The 14,401-nt window shown below is 48.4% G+C and overlaps 1 protein-coding gene across 3 annotated transcripts; it reads left to right on the top strand.

Annotated features, from left to right (window-relative positions):
* Positions 1–772: 772 nt before the first annotated feature.
* Positions 773–14,056, top strand: LOC123111032 (filament-like plant protein 2). 3 transcript variants are annotated; one of them, XM_044531708.1, is made up of 5 exons: positions 773–1,642; positions 7,724–7,977; positions 9,306–9,630; positions 10,693–13,007; positions 13,209–14,056. In XM_044531708.1, exons 2-5 carry the CDS (start codon positions 7,861–7,863, stop codon positions 13,587–13,589), a joined length of 3,138 nt encoding a protein of 1,045 aa, XP_044387643.1. In that variant the 5' UTR covers positions 773–1,642; positions 7,724–7,860; the 3' UTR covers positions 13,590–14,056. The 3 variants fall into 3 exon arrangements, with proteins under 3 accessions (XP_044387643.1, XP_044387644.1, XP_044387645.1); XM_044531709.1 differs by having other exon boundaries at positions 773–1,084; XM_044531710.1 differs by lacking the exon at positions 7,724–7,977 and having other exon boundaries at positions 774–1,084.
* Positions 14,057–14,401: the final 345 nt, after the last annotated feature.

Genomic DNA, 14,401 nt, shown 5'->3' on the forward strand with positions numbered 1-14,401 from the left:
GCCGCCAGTCCACCATGGCGACGTCGGGTCCAGCCGGGGGGTCCGCGTCAAGGAGGAGAAGGCCGACGACGACGATGGCGGCGACGACTTCAACCCCTTTCTTTTTTAGATTAGCTTAATGTAATGAAAATGCGCGAATTTGGCCGAAATTCGCCATGTTTAGCCGAAATATAACTACTCTTTTATCATAACTTCGCCGAACGGCCCCTTTTTTTTAAAACACTCGCCTGGGGCGGCCCTGGGGGCCGACGGCTGGGCGACGACTCGCCCCCAGGGCCTTTCTTTGCGCCGGCTCACCCCCAGGCGGCGCTTTTAGACCTATAGGCGAAATCAAATTTGACAAATTTGACCTATAGGCGAAATCAAATTATAGAATGAACTATCTGTGAAACTATTTCACGCGGCTGACTTTTTGTGTGACGCCCGACACGACGGCGCCACACTACATTGTGCAACACCTTAGAGATAGGCGCTACACGGCCAGCATCGCACCCGTGTGTTCAGAAAATTACTAAGTCAATGTGCAGCGCCTGAGAGCTAGGCGCCACACTATACAGTGTAGCGCCTAGCTCCCGGGCGTTGCACTAGTGCAGCGCCTAGATCCCGGGCGTTGCACTAGTGCAGCGCCTGAGAGCTAGGCGCCACGGGTCAGCCGCGTGAAATAGTTTCACGGACAGTTCATTATGTGATTTGATTTCGTATAGGTCAAATCTGTTAAATTTGCCACCTCATGCGCGGGGTACCGTACGACAACCCCCACATCGCCCGGGAGAATCCAAACCGAATCACGCCTCACGCTAAACTAAACTAAACTGAGCTACGCCAAGAACCCTAATCCGCTGCTGCAATCTCGCTCTCCGTCCCCAACGGCAAGGAACACTAACCACCACTACCACCACCACCCATCCAGTGGTTGCATCAACAAAAGCACCGAGGAAGCCTACAAGGTAGTGCTAGCACTAGTATACTACTACGACAGACAGAGAGAGGACCGCGGAGCGTCGGCGATTCGAGCTGCCCAGGCGGGAAGGAAGAAGGAGCGAGGCAACGCCGGCCGGCGGCGACCACCATTGATGCGGTGCGGGTGAGTGTGCACCTCGGATTCCCGCTCGCTGCATTTATTTTAGTTGCGGGAATGGGAAAGAGCCGCTTTGGATTCTTGCTGCGGCTGGCCGGCTGCGAGCATTTATTTCTTCCTCCGATGCACAGCCACAACACTCACTCCTCCTTGGGAACTGGAAAGTACTCGTACTATAGTATAGGACCATGGCATCTCACATGGCCAAAGCTGCAGGAGGCGGTGGGGGTGGTGGTGGCCAAGCTGTTGCAGCAGCAGTGCCGACGCCCATGGCCACCTCCTCTCCAGCTCCCCTCCCGCTCCCTTTTTCCCCACTCCGCTTTTCGGCTCGTATTCTCTCGCTCCGATCTGTGCGACTGCGTGAGCTGACGCTTCTCGCTTTCCGTTCCTAGCGCAGCCTGCACACCCATCCAGTATCCTAGAGAGAGAGAATATAATCCTAGTGAGAGAGAGCGAGAAAATAAAGAGAGAAACATTGAAGAAGAAGAAGAAGTGGAGTGCTGTGTTCACGGAGTTCTTGCACTCGATGCAGGGGCATTGCTCCGTGTGATGCTTAAATAGCAGGTATTAATGCAGCCCATTCCCTCCCGCCTTACTCTCCGGGACCGGGACTCGCCCTTCTTGGTTTCCGCCATGAAATTTCTCTAGCTGCTCTGCTTTTCTTCTTTCCCCGGTTCCCAAGGGCTGGTCTTTGCCGGTTTCTCTTCAAGTTAGGTCTGGATTTGGGGGTTTCAGCATATTTGCGCGGGGCTTAGCTTTAGGTTTAGGTGATTGGCGAGGTGGAATTGGGGATTTAGGGATTGTGCCTCTTGTTCTTTGCCCAAGGATTATCATTCCCTTGGTTGCTCGAAGAAGAAAAAAAAAATCATATTTATTCCTCTTGTGTTTCTATTCTATTTGGGGGAGTTGAGAGCAGTCGGTGGCTACAACTTTTGGAGTGACGCATTGCAACTTTTTTGCTACTACTATTTTGCTCGCACCTTCTTCTCCTGATGTTAAGGCAGAAGAGCAATCTCTTTTTTCGGGTCGGCTGTTCTTAGTTGGAATTTCTGGACAGGGCATAGTTGGGACTTTGTGTTGGTCAGTATTGGTCTTGCCCACTTTTGACTCTTAGCTTTGTGTTAGACTATGTATAACTTCTGTACCTATGTACGTATTGTAACACAATCATTATATATAATAAGATAAGCCATCCCTAGAGGGTTGTGTTGGTTCCCAAAACTTATTGTCTTACATAGTATCACGCTAGGTTACGATCGCTTCCGCTTCTAAACCCTAATACCCGCACCGCCGCCGCAGCCGACGCCGCCTTCACCGCCGCCGCCGCGCCACCGATCGCGCCGCCGCCATGTCGAGCGCCGCCACCACCGGTTCCACTGCTGCGGGCTTTCTCCCGGCCTCTCTTGCGGCTCTGCTCAACCTCCTGCTCGATGCCATCTCCGTTCCGGCTCCGATCGGGACAAGGAGCATCGGCTCCGTCTTCTCCACGCCGCCGGCGCCCTCGCTCGGGCGTGACCTCGTGGTCCACACCGCGGCGCCGCCGTCCGCTGCGGATTCCGCAGGCGTCGTCCCGCCGCTCCTGCCGCGAGCGGATCACACCGCCCCGCTGGCGGGGTTGGCGGCGTCCGCCCCGGCCGCGGGCCTTGCGGCGTCCGCACCGGCCGCGAGCTTTGCGGCGCCCGCCCTGGCTGCGGTCCCGCCTCCTCCCGCATCGGCTTCGGTGCCTCCGGCTGCCTCCATGGTGTTTGCACCCCAGGCAGCCTCCTCGATGGGATCGTCTTCGCCGCCGCCGTTTCACTTCGGTCATCTCATCACCATCAAGCTCTCCGCAGACAACTACATCTTCTGGCGTGCGCAGGTTCTCCCGCTCTTGGGGAGTCACTACCTGCTAGGCTACGTCGACGGATCGCTTCCCTGCCCACCCGCGCTGGTAGACAGCGTGCACGGTCCGGTCTACAATCCGGCCCATCGCGTCTGGACGGGGCAGGACCAGGCGAACCTCTCCTCCATCCAGGGGTCGCTCTCGCCGGCAGTTGCCGGCCTTGTTGTCTTCGCGAAGACGTCTCATGAGGCCTGGACCATCCTTGAGCGCACCTTTGCAGCGCAGTCCCAGGCTCGTGTCTCTGCACTCCGTCGTCAGCTTGGAGAGTGTCAGAAGCTTGACTCCACGGCCACTGAGTTCTACAACAAGGTCAAGGGCCTTGCCGACACATTGGCCTCCATTGGACAGCCCCTCACCGACTCCGAGTTCAACTCGTTTATTGTCAATGGTCTTGATGAGGAGTATGATGCCTTAGTCGAGATCATCAACGAGCGGGGTAACTCGACACCCATGTTGGCACACGAGGTTTTCTCTCGGCTTCTTCTCACTGAGCAACGGGTCGAGACTCGCCGCACCAGGGGCACTGGCTCTCTCTCGGCCAACGTCGCCACCAAGGGTGGCCGCTCTTCTTCATCACCCCGGTCTCCCTTGGGGCTGCCACCGTCGCCCGCCTCGGCCCCCCCACCTACTGCGACCTTACCGGGGGCTGGCGGTCCACGTGTGTGTCAGCTTTGTGGCCGCGATGGGCACTGGGCCTCCAAGTGTCATAAGCGCTTCCAGCGAAGCTTCCTTGGTCTTGGCAATGACGGCAAAGATACACGCAACAATGCCCGTCAGGTCGCCATGGCTGATCGTCCCGCGCCGCAGAAGCACCAGGGACACACTCAGTCCTACTCCATCGATCCACACTGGTACATGGACTCTGGGGCGACAGAGCATCTGACCAGCGAGATGGGGAAGCTTCACACTCGTGAACCCTATCATGGCTCCGACAAGATCCACACCGCCAATGGAGCAGGTATGCACATCTCTCATATTGGTCAAGCATCTCTTCTCACTAGACATGCCAATAGGAGTCTTCAGCTTCGCAATGTTCTTCGCGTTCCATCTGTGACCCGCAATCTTCTTTCAGTTCCTAAACTCACACGTGATAATAATGTGCTTTGTGAATTTCACCCTTTTGATCTTTTTATTAAGGATCGGGGCACGAGGGACATTCTTCTTAGTGGGCGGTTGTGCCAGGGCCTCTACCGTCTGGAGCATCCTGGCGTCGCTCGCGTTTTCAGTGGAGTTCGGGTCTCTCCGTCACAGTGGCATGCTCGTCTTGGTCACCCGGCCACACCTATTGTCCGTCATATTTTGCGTCGTCATGAGCTTCCTAGTTTGTCTAGTAATAAAGATGTAGCAGTGTGTGATGCTTGTCAGCAGGGGAAGAGTCATCAACTTCCTTTTTCGGAGTCCAGTCGTGAGGTGAAACATCCGTTAGAACTTGTGTTTTCAGATGTATGGGGTCCTGCTCAGACTTCTGTCAGTGGTCATAATTACTATATCAGTTTCGTTGATGCTTATAGTCGCTTTACCTGGCTTTACCTTATTAAACGCAAATCTGATGTGTTTGATATTTTTGTTCAGTTTCAAAAACATGTTGAACGTCTTCTCAAGCACAAAATTGTTCATGTCCAGTCGGACTGGGGGGGCGAGTATCGCAACCTCAACTCCTTCTTTCAGTCGCTTGGGATAGCTCATCGTTTAGCATGTCCACATACACATCAGCAGAATGGTTCAGTCGAACGTAAGCATCGTCATATTGTTGAAGCTGGTCTTACTCTTTTGGCCCATGCATCTGTTCCGTTTCGGTTTTGGAGTGATGCTTTCACCACTGCATGCTTTCTCATCAATCGTACTCCTACTCGTGTTTTAAACATGAAGACTCCCATTGAGGTTCTCCTTAATGAACAACCTGATTATACCTTTCTCAAGGTATTTGGGTGTGCTTGCTGGCCGCATCTTCGTCCATATAACAAGCGCAAGCTTGAGTTTCGTTCTAAGAAGTGTGTTTTCCTTGGCTATAGCTCTCTTCATAAAGGTTACAAATGTCTTCATGTTCCCACTAATCGTGTCTATATATCTCGGGACGTCGTGTTTGATGAGCATGTTTTTCCCTTTGCCAACCTTCCTGTGTCCACTGTCGAACCACCATCCCTGCATTCATCCTCTGTTGCTTCTGACCAATTTGATGATGTTGCATACTCTCCTTTGCTGTTACCTAACCATGGTGCAGGAACCGGACGTGGAGCTCGTTTGGAGCTGTTGGAGGATTCACCATCATCATCGTCGTCTTCTGGTGGGCATGTCGATCGCCCTCTGTTGCATGGCATCGATTCGCGTGCCCATGCATGGTCACCCGACGAGCCCGTCGCGCCGAGCATCTCCACTGCTCGGTCTGCTACGCCAGTGATCGCCGAGTCTCCAGCGGCTCGGCCTTTTTCGCCAGCGGTCGCCGAGTCGCCCGTGGCTCGGCCCGTCACGCCGTCTTCGCCCGCGGCTCGGGTCCTCACGTCGCCTTCATCAGCGGATCGGCCCGCGACACCGGCCGCGCCACGGCCCACTATGCCGAGCTCGCCATCGGCCCGGTCTGGGATGCCGGAGTCGCCAGCTGCTTCGTCTGCTCTGCCGGTTTCGCCGGTGGGCCGGCCTTCTTCGCCGACTGAGTCCGAGGCTACCGTGCCTGGCTCCTCGTCACCGGCTGACTCGTCAACGTCGCCGTCCTCCAGCCCGTTGCAGGCTGCTCCGTCGACCTCGGTGGTTCCTGTGTCTCGACCACATACACGCAGTCGCAGTGGCATTTTCAAACCTAAGGAACGTACGGATGGTACGGTTGCTTGGTTGGCTGCTTGTTTGGCTGCTGCTGTTGCGGATCCATCTTCTGAGCCTCGCTCATATCAGGCTGCCCTGCGCATTCCACATTGGCGAGAGGCTATGGAGCAGGAGTTTCATGCTCTTCTTCGTAACAAGACATGGACTCTCGTTCCTCCACCACCACGGGTAAATGTTATTGACTCAAAATGGGTATTCAAAGTGAAGAAGCATTCGGATGGATCTATTGAGCGTTACAAAGCGCGACTTGTTGCTCGCGGTTTTCGGCAGCGTCATGGTCTTGACTATGAGGACACCTTCAGTCCTGTCGTCAAGCCTACCACTATTCGGCTTCTTCTCTCCATTGCTGTTTCTCGTGGTTGGTCCCTTCGTCAACTTGATGTGCAGAATGCTTTTCTACATGGATTTTTGGAGGAAGAGGTTTATATGAAACAGCCGCCTGGTTTCTCTGATCCTGATCGTCCTGACTATATCTGTCGTCTTTCCAAAGCACTATATGGTTTGAAGCAAGCTCCTCGTGCCTGGCATGCCCGCCTTGCCTCTGCCCTTCGTGCTCATGGGTTTGTGCCGTCCACTGCTGACACTTCATTATTTCTTCTACAGAAGCCAGAAGTCACTATGTATCTTTTGGTATATGTCGATGATATTATCCTTGTCAGCTCTTCTCAGTATGCTGCTGATGCTCTTGTCTGCTCTCTTGGTGCTGATTTTGCGGTCAAAGATCTTGGGAAGCTTCACTACTTTCTTGGAGTTGAGGTCACTTCTCGTGCTACTGGTCTTGTCCTTACGCAGAAGAAGTACTCCTTGGAGTTGTTACAAAAAGCCGGCATGCTGAAGTGCAAACCGACCACCACACCCATGTCGTCTACCGACAAGATAACAGCTGTTGATGGTGAGCTTTTGTCTCCTGCGGATGCCACAGAGTACAGAAGCATTGTTGGTGGACTTCAGTACTTGACGATCACGAGACCAGATATCTCTTATGCTGTTAACAGGGTTTGTCAGTATCTTCAGGCTCCCAGAGATACTCATTGGGCTGCTGTTAAACGCATTCTTCGTTATGTTCAGTTCACCCTGACTTTTGGTATGCATATTCGGCCGACTTCCTCTCGGGTCCTTTCGGCCTTCTCTGATGCAGATTGGGCTGGTAGCCCAGATGACAGGCGATCCACGGGGGGTTATGCAGTATTCTTTGGCTCTAATTTGATCGCCTGGAGTGCTCGGAAACAGGCTACTGTGTCACGTAGCAGTACTGAAGCTGAGTACAAGGCTGTGGCTAATGCTACTGCAGAGATTATTTGGGTGCAGTCTTTGCTTCAGGAGTTGGGTTTGTCTCAACCACAGCCTCCTATTCTTTGGTGTGATAACATCGGTGCCACATACCTTTCTGCAAATCCAGTATTTCATGCCCGAACGAAACACATTGAAGTTGACTATCACTTTGTACGGGAACGTGTATCACAGAAGCAACTTCAGATCAAATTTATCTCGTCTAAGGATCAACTTGCAGATATCTTCACTAAGCCTTTACCACTGCCACAGTTTGAGGCTTGTAGGCGCAATCTTACCCTTCTCAGTTCTTTAGAAAGTGGCTAAGATTGAGGGAGGGTGTTAGACTATGTATAACTTCTGTACTTATGTACGTATTGTAACACAACCATTATATATAATGAGATAAGCCACCCCTAGAGGGTTGTGCTGGTTCCCAAAACTTATTGTCTTACACTTTGCCAAAAGAACAAATTCCCGGGTTGCTGTTTTTTTCTGAATCCAACCTAGTTCCTGCTTGGTCTCAGTCGTTGCAAAATTAGTTCCTGTCAATCGTGACCACAGTTCCTGGTTGGTGTCATTAACTGGGAGTTGCATCTTTTTCTACCTGTCGGTCGGTATCATAAACGAGTGATCATTGATACTAGCAATTTTCAACTGGCTGCTGTTTGATACAGATTAGTCATCTTCAGCGCAGCACTGCACGAGGAGATCTTTCTGCATCGCTTCCTGTGCCAATGTTGATTGATCAAACCTGCATATGCTGGTGGTAGCTGAGAAAGGAGAACCACCTTTTCCATCTTTCGGATAATTGATGGTTATGGACCGCACGGGTTGGCTCTGGAGGCGCAAGCCTTCGGATAATAGTCCTGGGGCAAGCGATAGCTCTGTGCCCGTGTCATCGCATCCTCAGTGCTGCTCTGGCGATCAGGTTCTACCCACATGCCTTCATTTTGTATCCTGCAAATCTTTTCACCTCAGCATGAGTGTAGGGTAGTTAGCACATTCTTATCATGGGGAGCCGTTTTGTTGAATGTGGCTCTTTCTTGAGGTTTGGGCAATTAATTCTAGTATTAGGAAAGTTCTGAACTTTACATTATAAATAAAGAATTTATAGGCTTGCTGCCTTGGACAGATTGATAAAGCATACAACCTCATAGTTTGATCAGATTCAAGTAGGACAGGTGTTTAGATGCTAATGTTTGTTGAGTACATTGCCATTGCCCATTAGTGGGAAATCTTGTGATAGAGAAAGGCCAACAGCTTTCAACCTATCAACTGTAAGATTAGTTCCAGTTGTAAGATTTACTTGTTGAGCCACAACTATGATACTTTGTCAACCGAGGCTCTATGTCTATCCATAAGAGGATTTTAGCAATTTCTGAATGTTCGCCAATATACTGGTAAAGTCCGTTCTTGATTTTCGATGAAACAAGTGTATTTCCTAATAGTTGAATATCAGCAGTGCCTTGCAAAGGACCTAAATGTTTAAGTGATGCTTCCCTAGTCCTCAGACCTTGCAACAACTATAGGGCATAGGCTACTCTGAATGATTGGCAAACAAATGCAATCGAAAGCCTGAAGAGCATAGGTCGTTCGTTTTCTAGAAAAAATGGTTTCACATAGATGGTTAAAGAAAATGGCTCTAGTAGCTACCAGAAGGACTTGATTGATGATGTGAATACAGTATGCTTACAATTTTGTAATACATAGATCAGGTCTTCTCCGGATTTTATCATCTAGTTCATTAATTCAAACAAACTTGACTTCTGTTGATGCCCAAAAAGTTACTAAAACGTGGTACTAGGTACTGCTTTTGAAATTCATACGTCACTTCTATTTTTTCAAAGGTATTAAGTTCTGCAATAGTCCATGTGTATGTTTCCTCCCGCCTTTGGTGAATAATTGGCTTCCTAAAATTTGTGCAGTGAAACTATTCTAACTTTAACTACTACTAGTAGATACAGATATATTTGGACTGGTAAGGTGAAAATAGTACTGTTTGGTTTGTCCTACAAAATACATTCATGATTTTCTATTAGCATGCTCCTACAAAAACTGATGGTTGAACATCCATATTGAAGAGCGTGTCAATGTTTAAATGTCATCTATTTACAAACAGGCGGGGTACTTTTTCATGTGATGTACTATGTGCAGATGGCATCTATTACTAACTCTGCACACGTCTTCGACACATATTTTCATTTTTGCGAGAAAAGATTATTTAAGCATTTAAATTTTCTGCTCCTGTTTAAGCAGGAGGTTCTGAGGCCTGTCTCAAACAATGCTTCAGCACATCATGGTCAATCACCCAAAGTCTCTTCGAGGGTTAGGCATGATGAGACCCAAGAAACTGGAGTACCAAAATTGTCGAATGAGAAGCTAGCATCAAGAGTTAATTTAAATGATTTTTCTCCACAGCATGGTCAGTCACTAGAATCATACCTATCATCAAATGGAGATGAAGAGACCAAGGAGACCATGAAGAGTCTAAATGAAAAACTTGCTGCTGCCCTTTTGGCTATTAGTGAGAAAGAGGATCTTGTTAAGCAGCATGCTAAAGTCACAGAAGAGGCTGTTGCAGGTAAGCTTGAAGGGAATTGAATGATTCCCTCATTTGTTCTTGTGCATTTATATACTCTATGATCAGAAAAAGGAAAGGACTGTTCTGTTTCTGTATTAGCCCCTGGGGTGTAGATACAATTAGGTAAAATAAATTAAATGGGGAAGTCCTAAATTAGACCGATGGAATTCTGTCAGCTAGAATAAGAAAAGGCGCCTACAAATTAATCTCATCCTTTGTAATATAATAATGACAGTTTTTCTTTGTTCAGAAGGTCATAACATCAGTCCTGATAAGCCCCAATTTGCTGTTTCTTCTCCGCTAATAAAACCTATCCTTCTACTCGCTCTAAAATGGGATTTGTGTAATAAGTTGTTGATATTCAACAACTCCGGTGGAGGACTCACAGAAATATCTCGGATAGTACCACAATCTCTTCTACGCACAATAAAATGTTGAACAACTTCAACAAGTTTACATATAAGGTATCCAGCATCTGCTGTTCGTACAGCAGTATGTACAGCCCCTTTGCGGGCTCCATAGTAGAAAATTATATATTCTGTCAAAGGGAGTCCCATATTTCATTTACAACAACTGTTAGAAGTATAATTATGTTTAAGTTAGAGATTAGGACTTGAGATAGAATCGGTTTAAATCATGTACGACTTGCCCTCTACTCCAAGTCTCTCTCCCTCCCATGTACTTCTATTTTCCATATATACCCCATATGAGGGTCAGATCAATACAACAGAACAACACAAATAGCCATCCTATAATTTCCACAACAACAACAAAGCCTTTCAGTTCCAAATAAGTTGGAGTACGCTAGTGTTGAAACCCATAAGATCTCGAAACCCAAGTCATGGTTCTGGCACGTGGATAGCTAACTTCCACACACCCCTGTCCATGGCTAGTTCTTTGTTGATATTTGATTTATTAGCTTAAATTTTAGTTTGTTGATGGATTGTATTTCTGCAAGTAATGTTCAGCTTCATTTCTGCAAGAGAGAAGAGGAAGATACTTTCAGCTTTATTATTCCATGCAGTAATGTTCACAACCATTTCGTTGATAACCTTTATGTAGGTTGGGAACAAGCTGAAGTCGAAGCTACTGCCATCAAGAAGCTGCTTGAAGCTGCTTCCCATAGAAATGATTATCTCGAGGGTCAGGTCAGCCACCTAGACAAGGCCCTCAAGGAATGTGTGAGGCAGCTGCGCCTGGTACGGGAAGAACAAGAGGAGATAATACGTGATGCACTTACCAAGAAGTCCCAGGAGTTGGAGTCTGAGAACTCCAAGCTGCAAAACCATATTGCTGAGCTGAAGAAGCAGCTGGCAGCAACCAAATCAGAAGCCTCCACCGTGTCTGCACAGCCTGATCTACAAGAGAAGCTTCAGACAATCGAGAAAGATAACTTGGATCTCAAGGCCAAGCTCCTTGTACAGTCCAAAGATCTGAAGATACTCTCACTGGAAAAAGACTTGAGCAATCAAGCAGCAGAGACAGCCAGCAAGCAGCACCTGGAAAGTATAAAAAAGATTGCTAGGGTTGAGGCAGAATGCCGCAGGTTACATCATCTAGCTCAGAAAACAGCATTGGTCAATGATTCTAGACCTCCGCCAAGCGCAGAATCACTAACTGACAGCCACTCTGACAGTGCAGAATGTATGGTTGGTGTTGATAGTGAATTGAGAAATTCTGACTCGTGGGCATCTGCTCTGATTACGGAGCTTGACCAGTTCAGGAATGCGAAGGCTAGTGCAACAAATATTATGAATAATCCTGTTGAGATCGACCTAATGGATGATTTCCTTGAGATGGAAAGGTTGGCTGCATTGCCTGAATCAGACCAGACAAGCTCTACCTTTGATATGGAGACTGATTCCGACAAGGCTGTGACGAGAAACAACTCTTCTAAAATTGAAAATGAAGAATTGCGGCGTCATGTTGCAGATTTGCATTCGAGGGTTGAAATAGTTGAAAGCGATAAGAAGGAGCTTGAGATAGCTCTTATAGAGGCTAGAAATCAGCTTGACATCTCCTGTGACGCACTAGTGGCGGCAAGGAACAGGCTGGTTGAAATGCAAATGCAATTGGATTTGGCAAATGACTCCAAATATGCTGCTCTGGGAGATGTGGACCGATTGGACTCGGAGAAAAAGGCTTTGGAGTTTCAACTGGAGTCCAAATCTGTAGAAGCTGAGGAGCTACATGCGATTGTTGCTTCATTGGGAGAAAATGCAGAAAAGAAGGAATTTGAGTCGCAGTTAGAACTGGTCTCAGCCGAAGCCGCAGAGCTTCGGGTGACTATGGCATCATTGGAAGAGAGGATTGAAACCGAGACTGCTCTTTCTGTGCAGCACAAAGAAAAATCAGATGCTGCATGCAATGCTAAAGAATTGTTGGAGACACAGCTGTATTCTGCAAATGCTGAAGTGCAAAAACTGCATGGCATCATCAAATCACTAGAGAATCAGGTAGAAGAAGAGAAGGCACTGCGCGACGAACTCATGATACAATCATTGCTGAAGATTGAAGCAGCTGTTGAGGCTGTTAAAGAACCATTGGAGGCACAGCTGTGTTCCGCAAACACCGAAGTAGAGAAACTGCGTGGCATTATCGAAGCATTAGAGAGTGAGATAGAAAAGGAGAGGACAGTGCATGAAGAACTGACATCACAGCTAGACATGAAGATTGAAGCAGAGAGAACTCATTCTGAGGCTGTTAAGGAATCATTGGAGGGACAGCTATGTTCAGCAAATAGCGAGGTAGCGAAACTGCGTGATATCATTAAAGCGCTAGAAAATGAGGTAGTTGAAAAAGAGAAGGCGTTGCATGAAAAATTGGCAGAAAAAGCAGAGAAATCTATTTCTGCGGAGTCTGTTAAAGAATCATTGGAGGCAGAACTCCAGTTAGTCAACTCTGAAGTTGTGAAACTGCGTGATATGGTGACGGCGCTTGAGCATGAAGTGGTAAAGGAAAAGGAGTTCTCTGACGAGCTGCAGCTGCAGCTAGAAGCTCTAGAGGCCATAAAAAGGGTGTTGGAGTCAGAGGTCGAGTCTGCACATCAGGATGCCCGGAAGCTTAAGGAGAAGGTTGAGTTGTTTGAAGCAAAACTGGACGAACAGATGTCGTCAGCAGCGGAGTTCACTGCCAAGGAAGAGGCTGTGCAGTCACAAAGAACGGCAATGGAGCATCAACTTGAAGCATCAAAGGCCGATGTTGTGAAACTGACGAACATGGTGAGCTTCCTCCAAGGGGAGGTTGTGCAGGAGAGGTTGCTGTCAGAAGATTATGAACAGAAATGCCGAAAGCTGGAGGCTCAGTTGTCAAGGGATATTCGGGACGCGAAACTCTGGAGGCTTGCAAACTCAAATGGAGACCTAAAGACCAAGCAGGTAAATTTCTCTTTATACTGAATCTGGTGATTGCGGCTCTGATAACATTTATGAATTTGTGTTTTGTCGATTATCGATCCAGAGTAGAAAGAGGGCCACTAAAGTTGGTGCAGCTCAAACATCCCACCTGTTAACCTGAATGCATATAAATTAAGAGAACCAATATTCTATGTCTAAATATGAATCATGATCTTTGTATAGGAGAAGGAGCTTGCTAGTGCAGCCGGGAAGCTTGCAGAGTGCCAGAAGACCATTGCTTCACTGGGACGCCAATTGAAATCACTGACAGAGATTGACAACGTGGTGCTGGAGCCTGGACTAGGACTGCTGCTGGAACCCAGGGACATAGCACTAAACTTGAGAGCCAGTGATCCTGGCCTCCTTCAAAAAAGAAGCACTGGTTCCAACTTTGCAGTCTTCGCTGACGAGTTATATGATCTTGACCTTCCGGATGGCGACGTGGGCTGCTTTTCGCCACTCCCGTCGATGATTCGACCTTCATCACCCCCTCCCTCGGAAATGTCGGTGTTTGCAGGGGGGCTGTCGTCGCTTAGTAGCTACAGGGGAAAGAGACGAAAGTAAGAGCTGATGGATGATTAGAATGTCAAGATTGATTGCCGCTAACAGTTTATGGACAGCTCTCATGTGTAGGAGCGGAGCAGGAGAAGAAAGTAGAGATTGCCCGCATTGCTCGGCTAACAGTCCATTGATGCTCTCATCTGTAGAGGTAGTAGATCAGTGTACATTTACAGAAACTGATTGGTAGAAGATTTGTGTGCCAAAATTCCATTCTAGCAAGCTCAGTTTTTCACAGCCTGCTTGATGAAGTCTTACTGTATGGGTGCTGGCTGTTTGGTTCAAAATATAAACTCGGTAGTACTCAGTGTACTGGCTGTGTTGATACGCATTTATGGTGGTTTGGTGCGGTTTCTACTAGTTGTGTGCTCATGAATAGTTAGGTCTATTTGTGCCTCATTCAGACAGAAGTGCAGGTTTTTACCAAGCTTACCTTAATCAACAAGGGAGCTAACTAACATTTTTGAGATTTCTCGACAAATGTCATTATAGCAACTCCAACGTGCCAACCAAATGGATGAAAACACGCTAATTGTTCGTCTTGACACATTTGCAGCCCCAATTTGTGTGCATCGGCTCATTATCCGCCTCACAACTAGCCCACGCGGCAACGGACGAGCCGTGCGTCCGCTCATTATCCGCCTCACAACTAGTCCACACGGCCGTAGACGATTCGTCCATCTAACCTGGGCCTCAATTTGTGTCCACGCGGATACGAGACGGACGAGCCGTGCATCCGCTCATTATCCGCCTCACAACTAGCCCACGCGGCGACTAACCTGGGCCCCAATTTGTGTCCACGCGGATACGAGACGGAC

Source organism: Triticum aestivum, chromosome 5B (genome assembly GCF_018294505.1).
Source record: "Triticum aestivum cultivar Chinese Spring chromosome 5B, IWGSC CS RefSeq v2.1, whole genome shotgun sequence".
Lineage (NCBI taxonomy): Eukaryota > Viridiplantae > Streptophyta > Magnoliopsida > Poales > Poaceae > Triticum > Triticum aestivum.

Bases quoted from the DNA above. Each gene is read 5' to 3' on its own strand.
- LOC123111032 (XM_044531708.1), top strand. From the start codon at position 7,861: ATGGTTATGGACCGCACGGGTTGGCTCTGGAGGCGCAAGCCTTCGGAT. The intron at 7,978-9,305 runs GTTCTACCCACA...CTGTTTAAGCAG, and splicing joins AGTGCTGCTCTGGCGATCAG to GAGGTTCTGAGGCCTGTCTC. The intron at 13,008-13,208 runs GTAAATTTCTCT...ATCTTTGTATAG, and splicing joins GAGACCTAAAGACCAAGCAG to GAGAAGGAGCTTGCTAGTGC.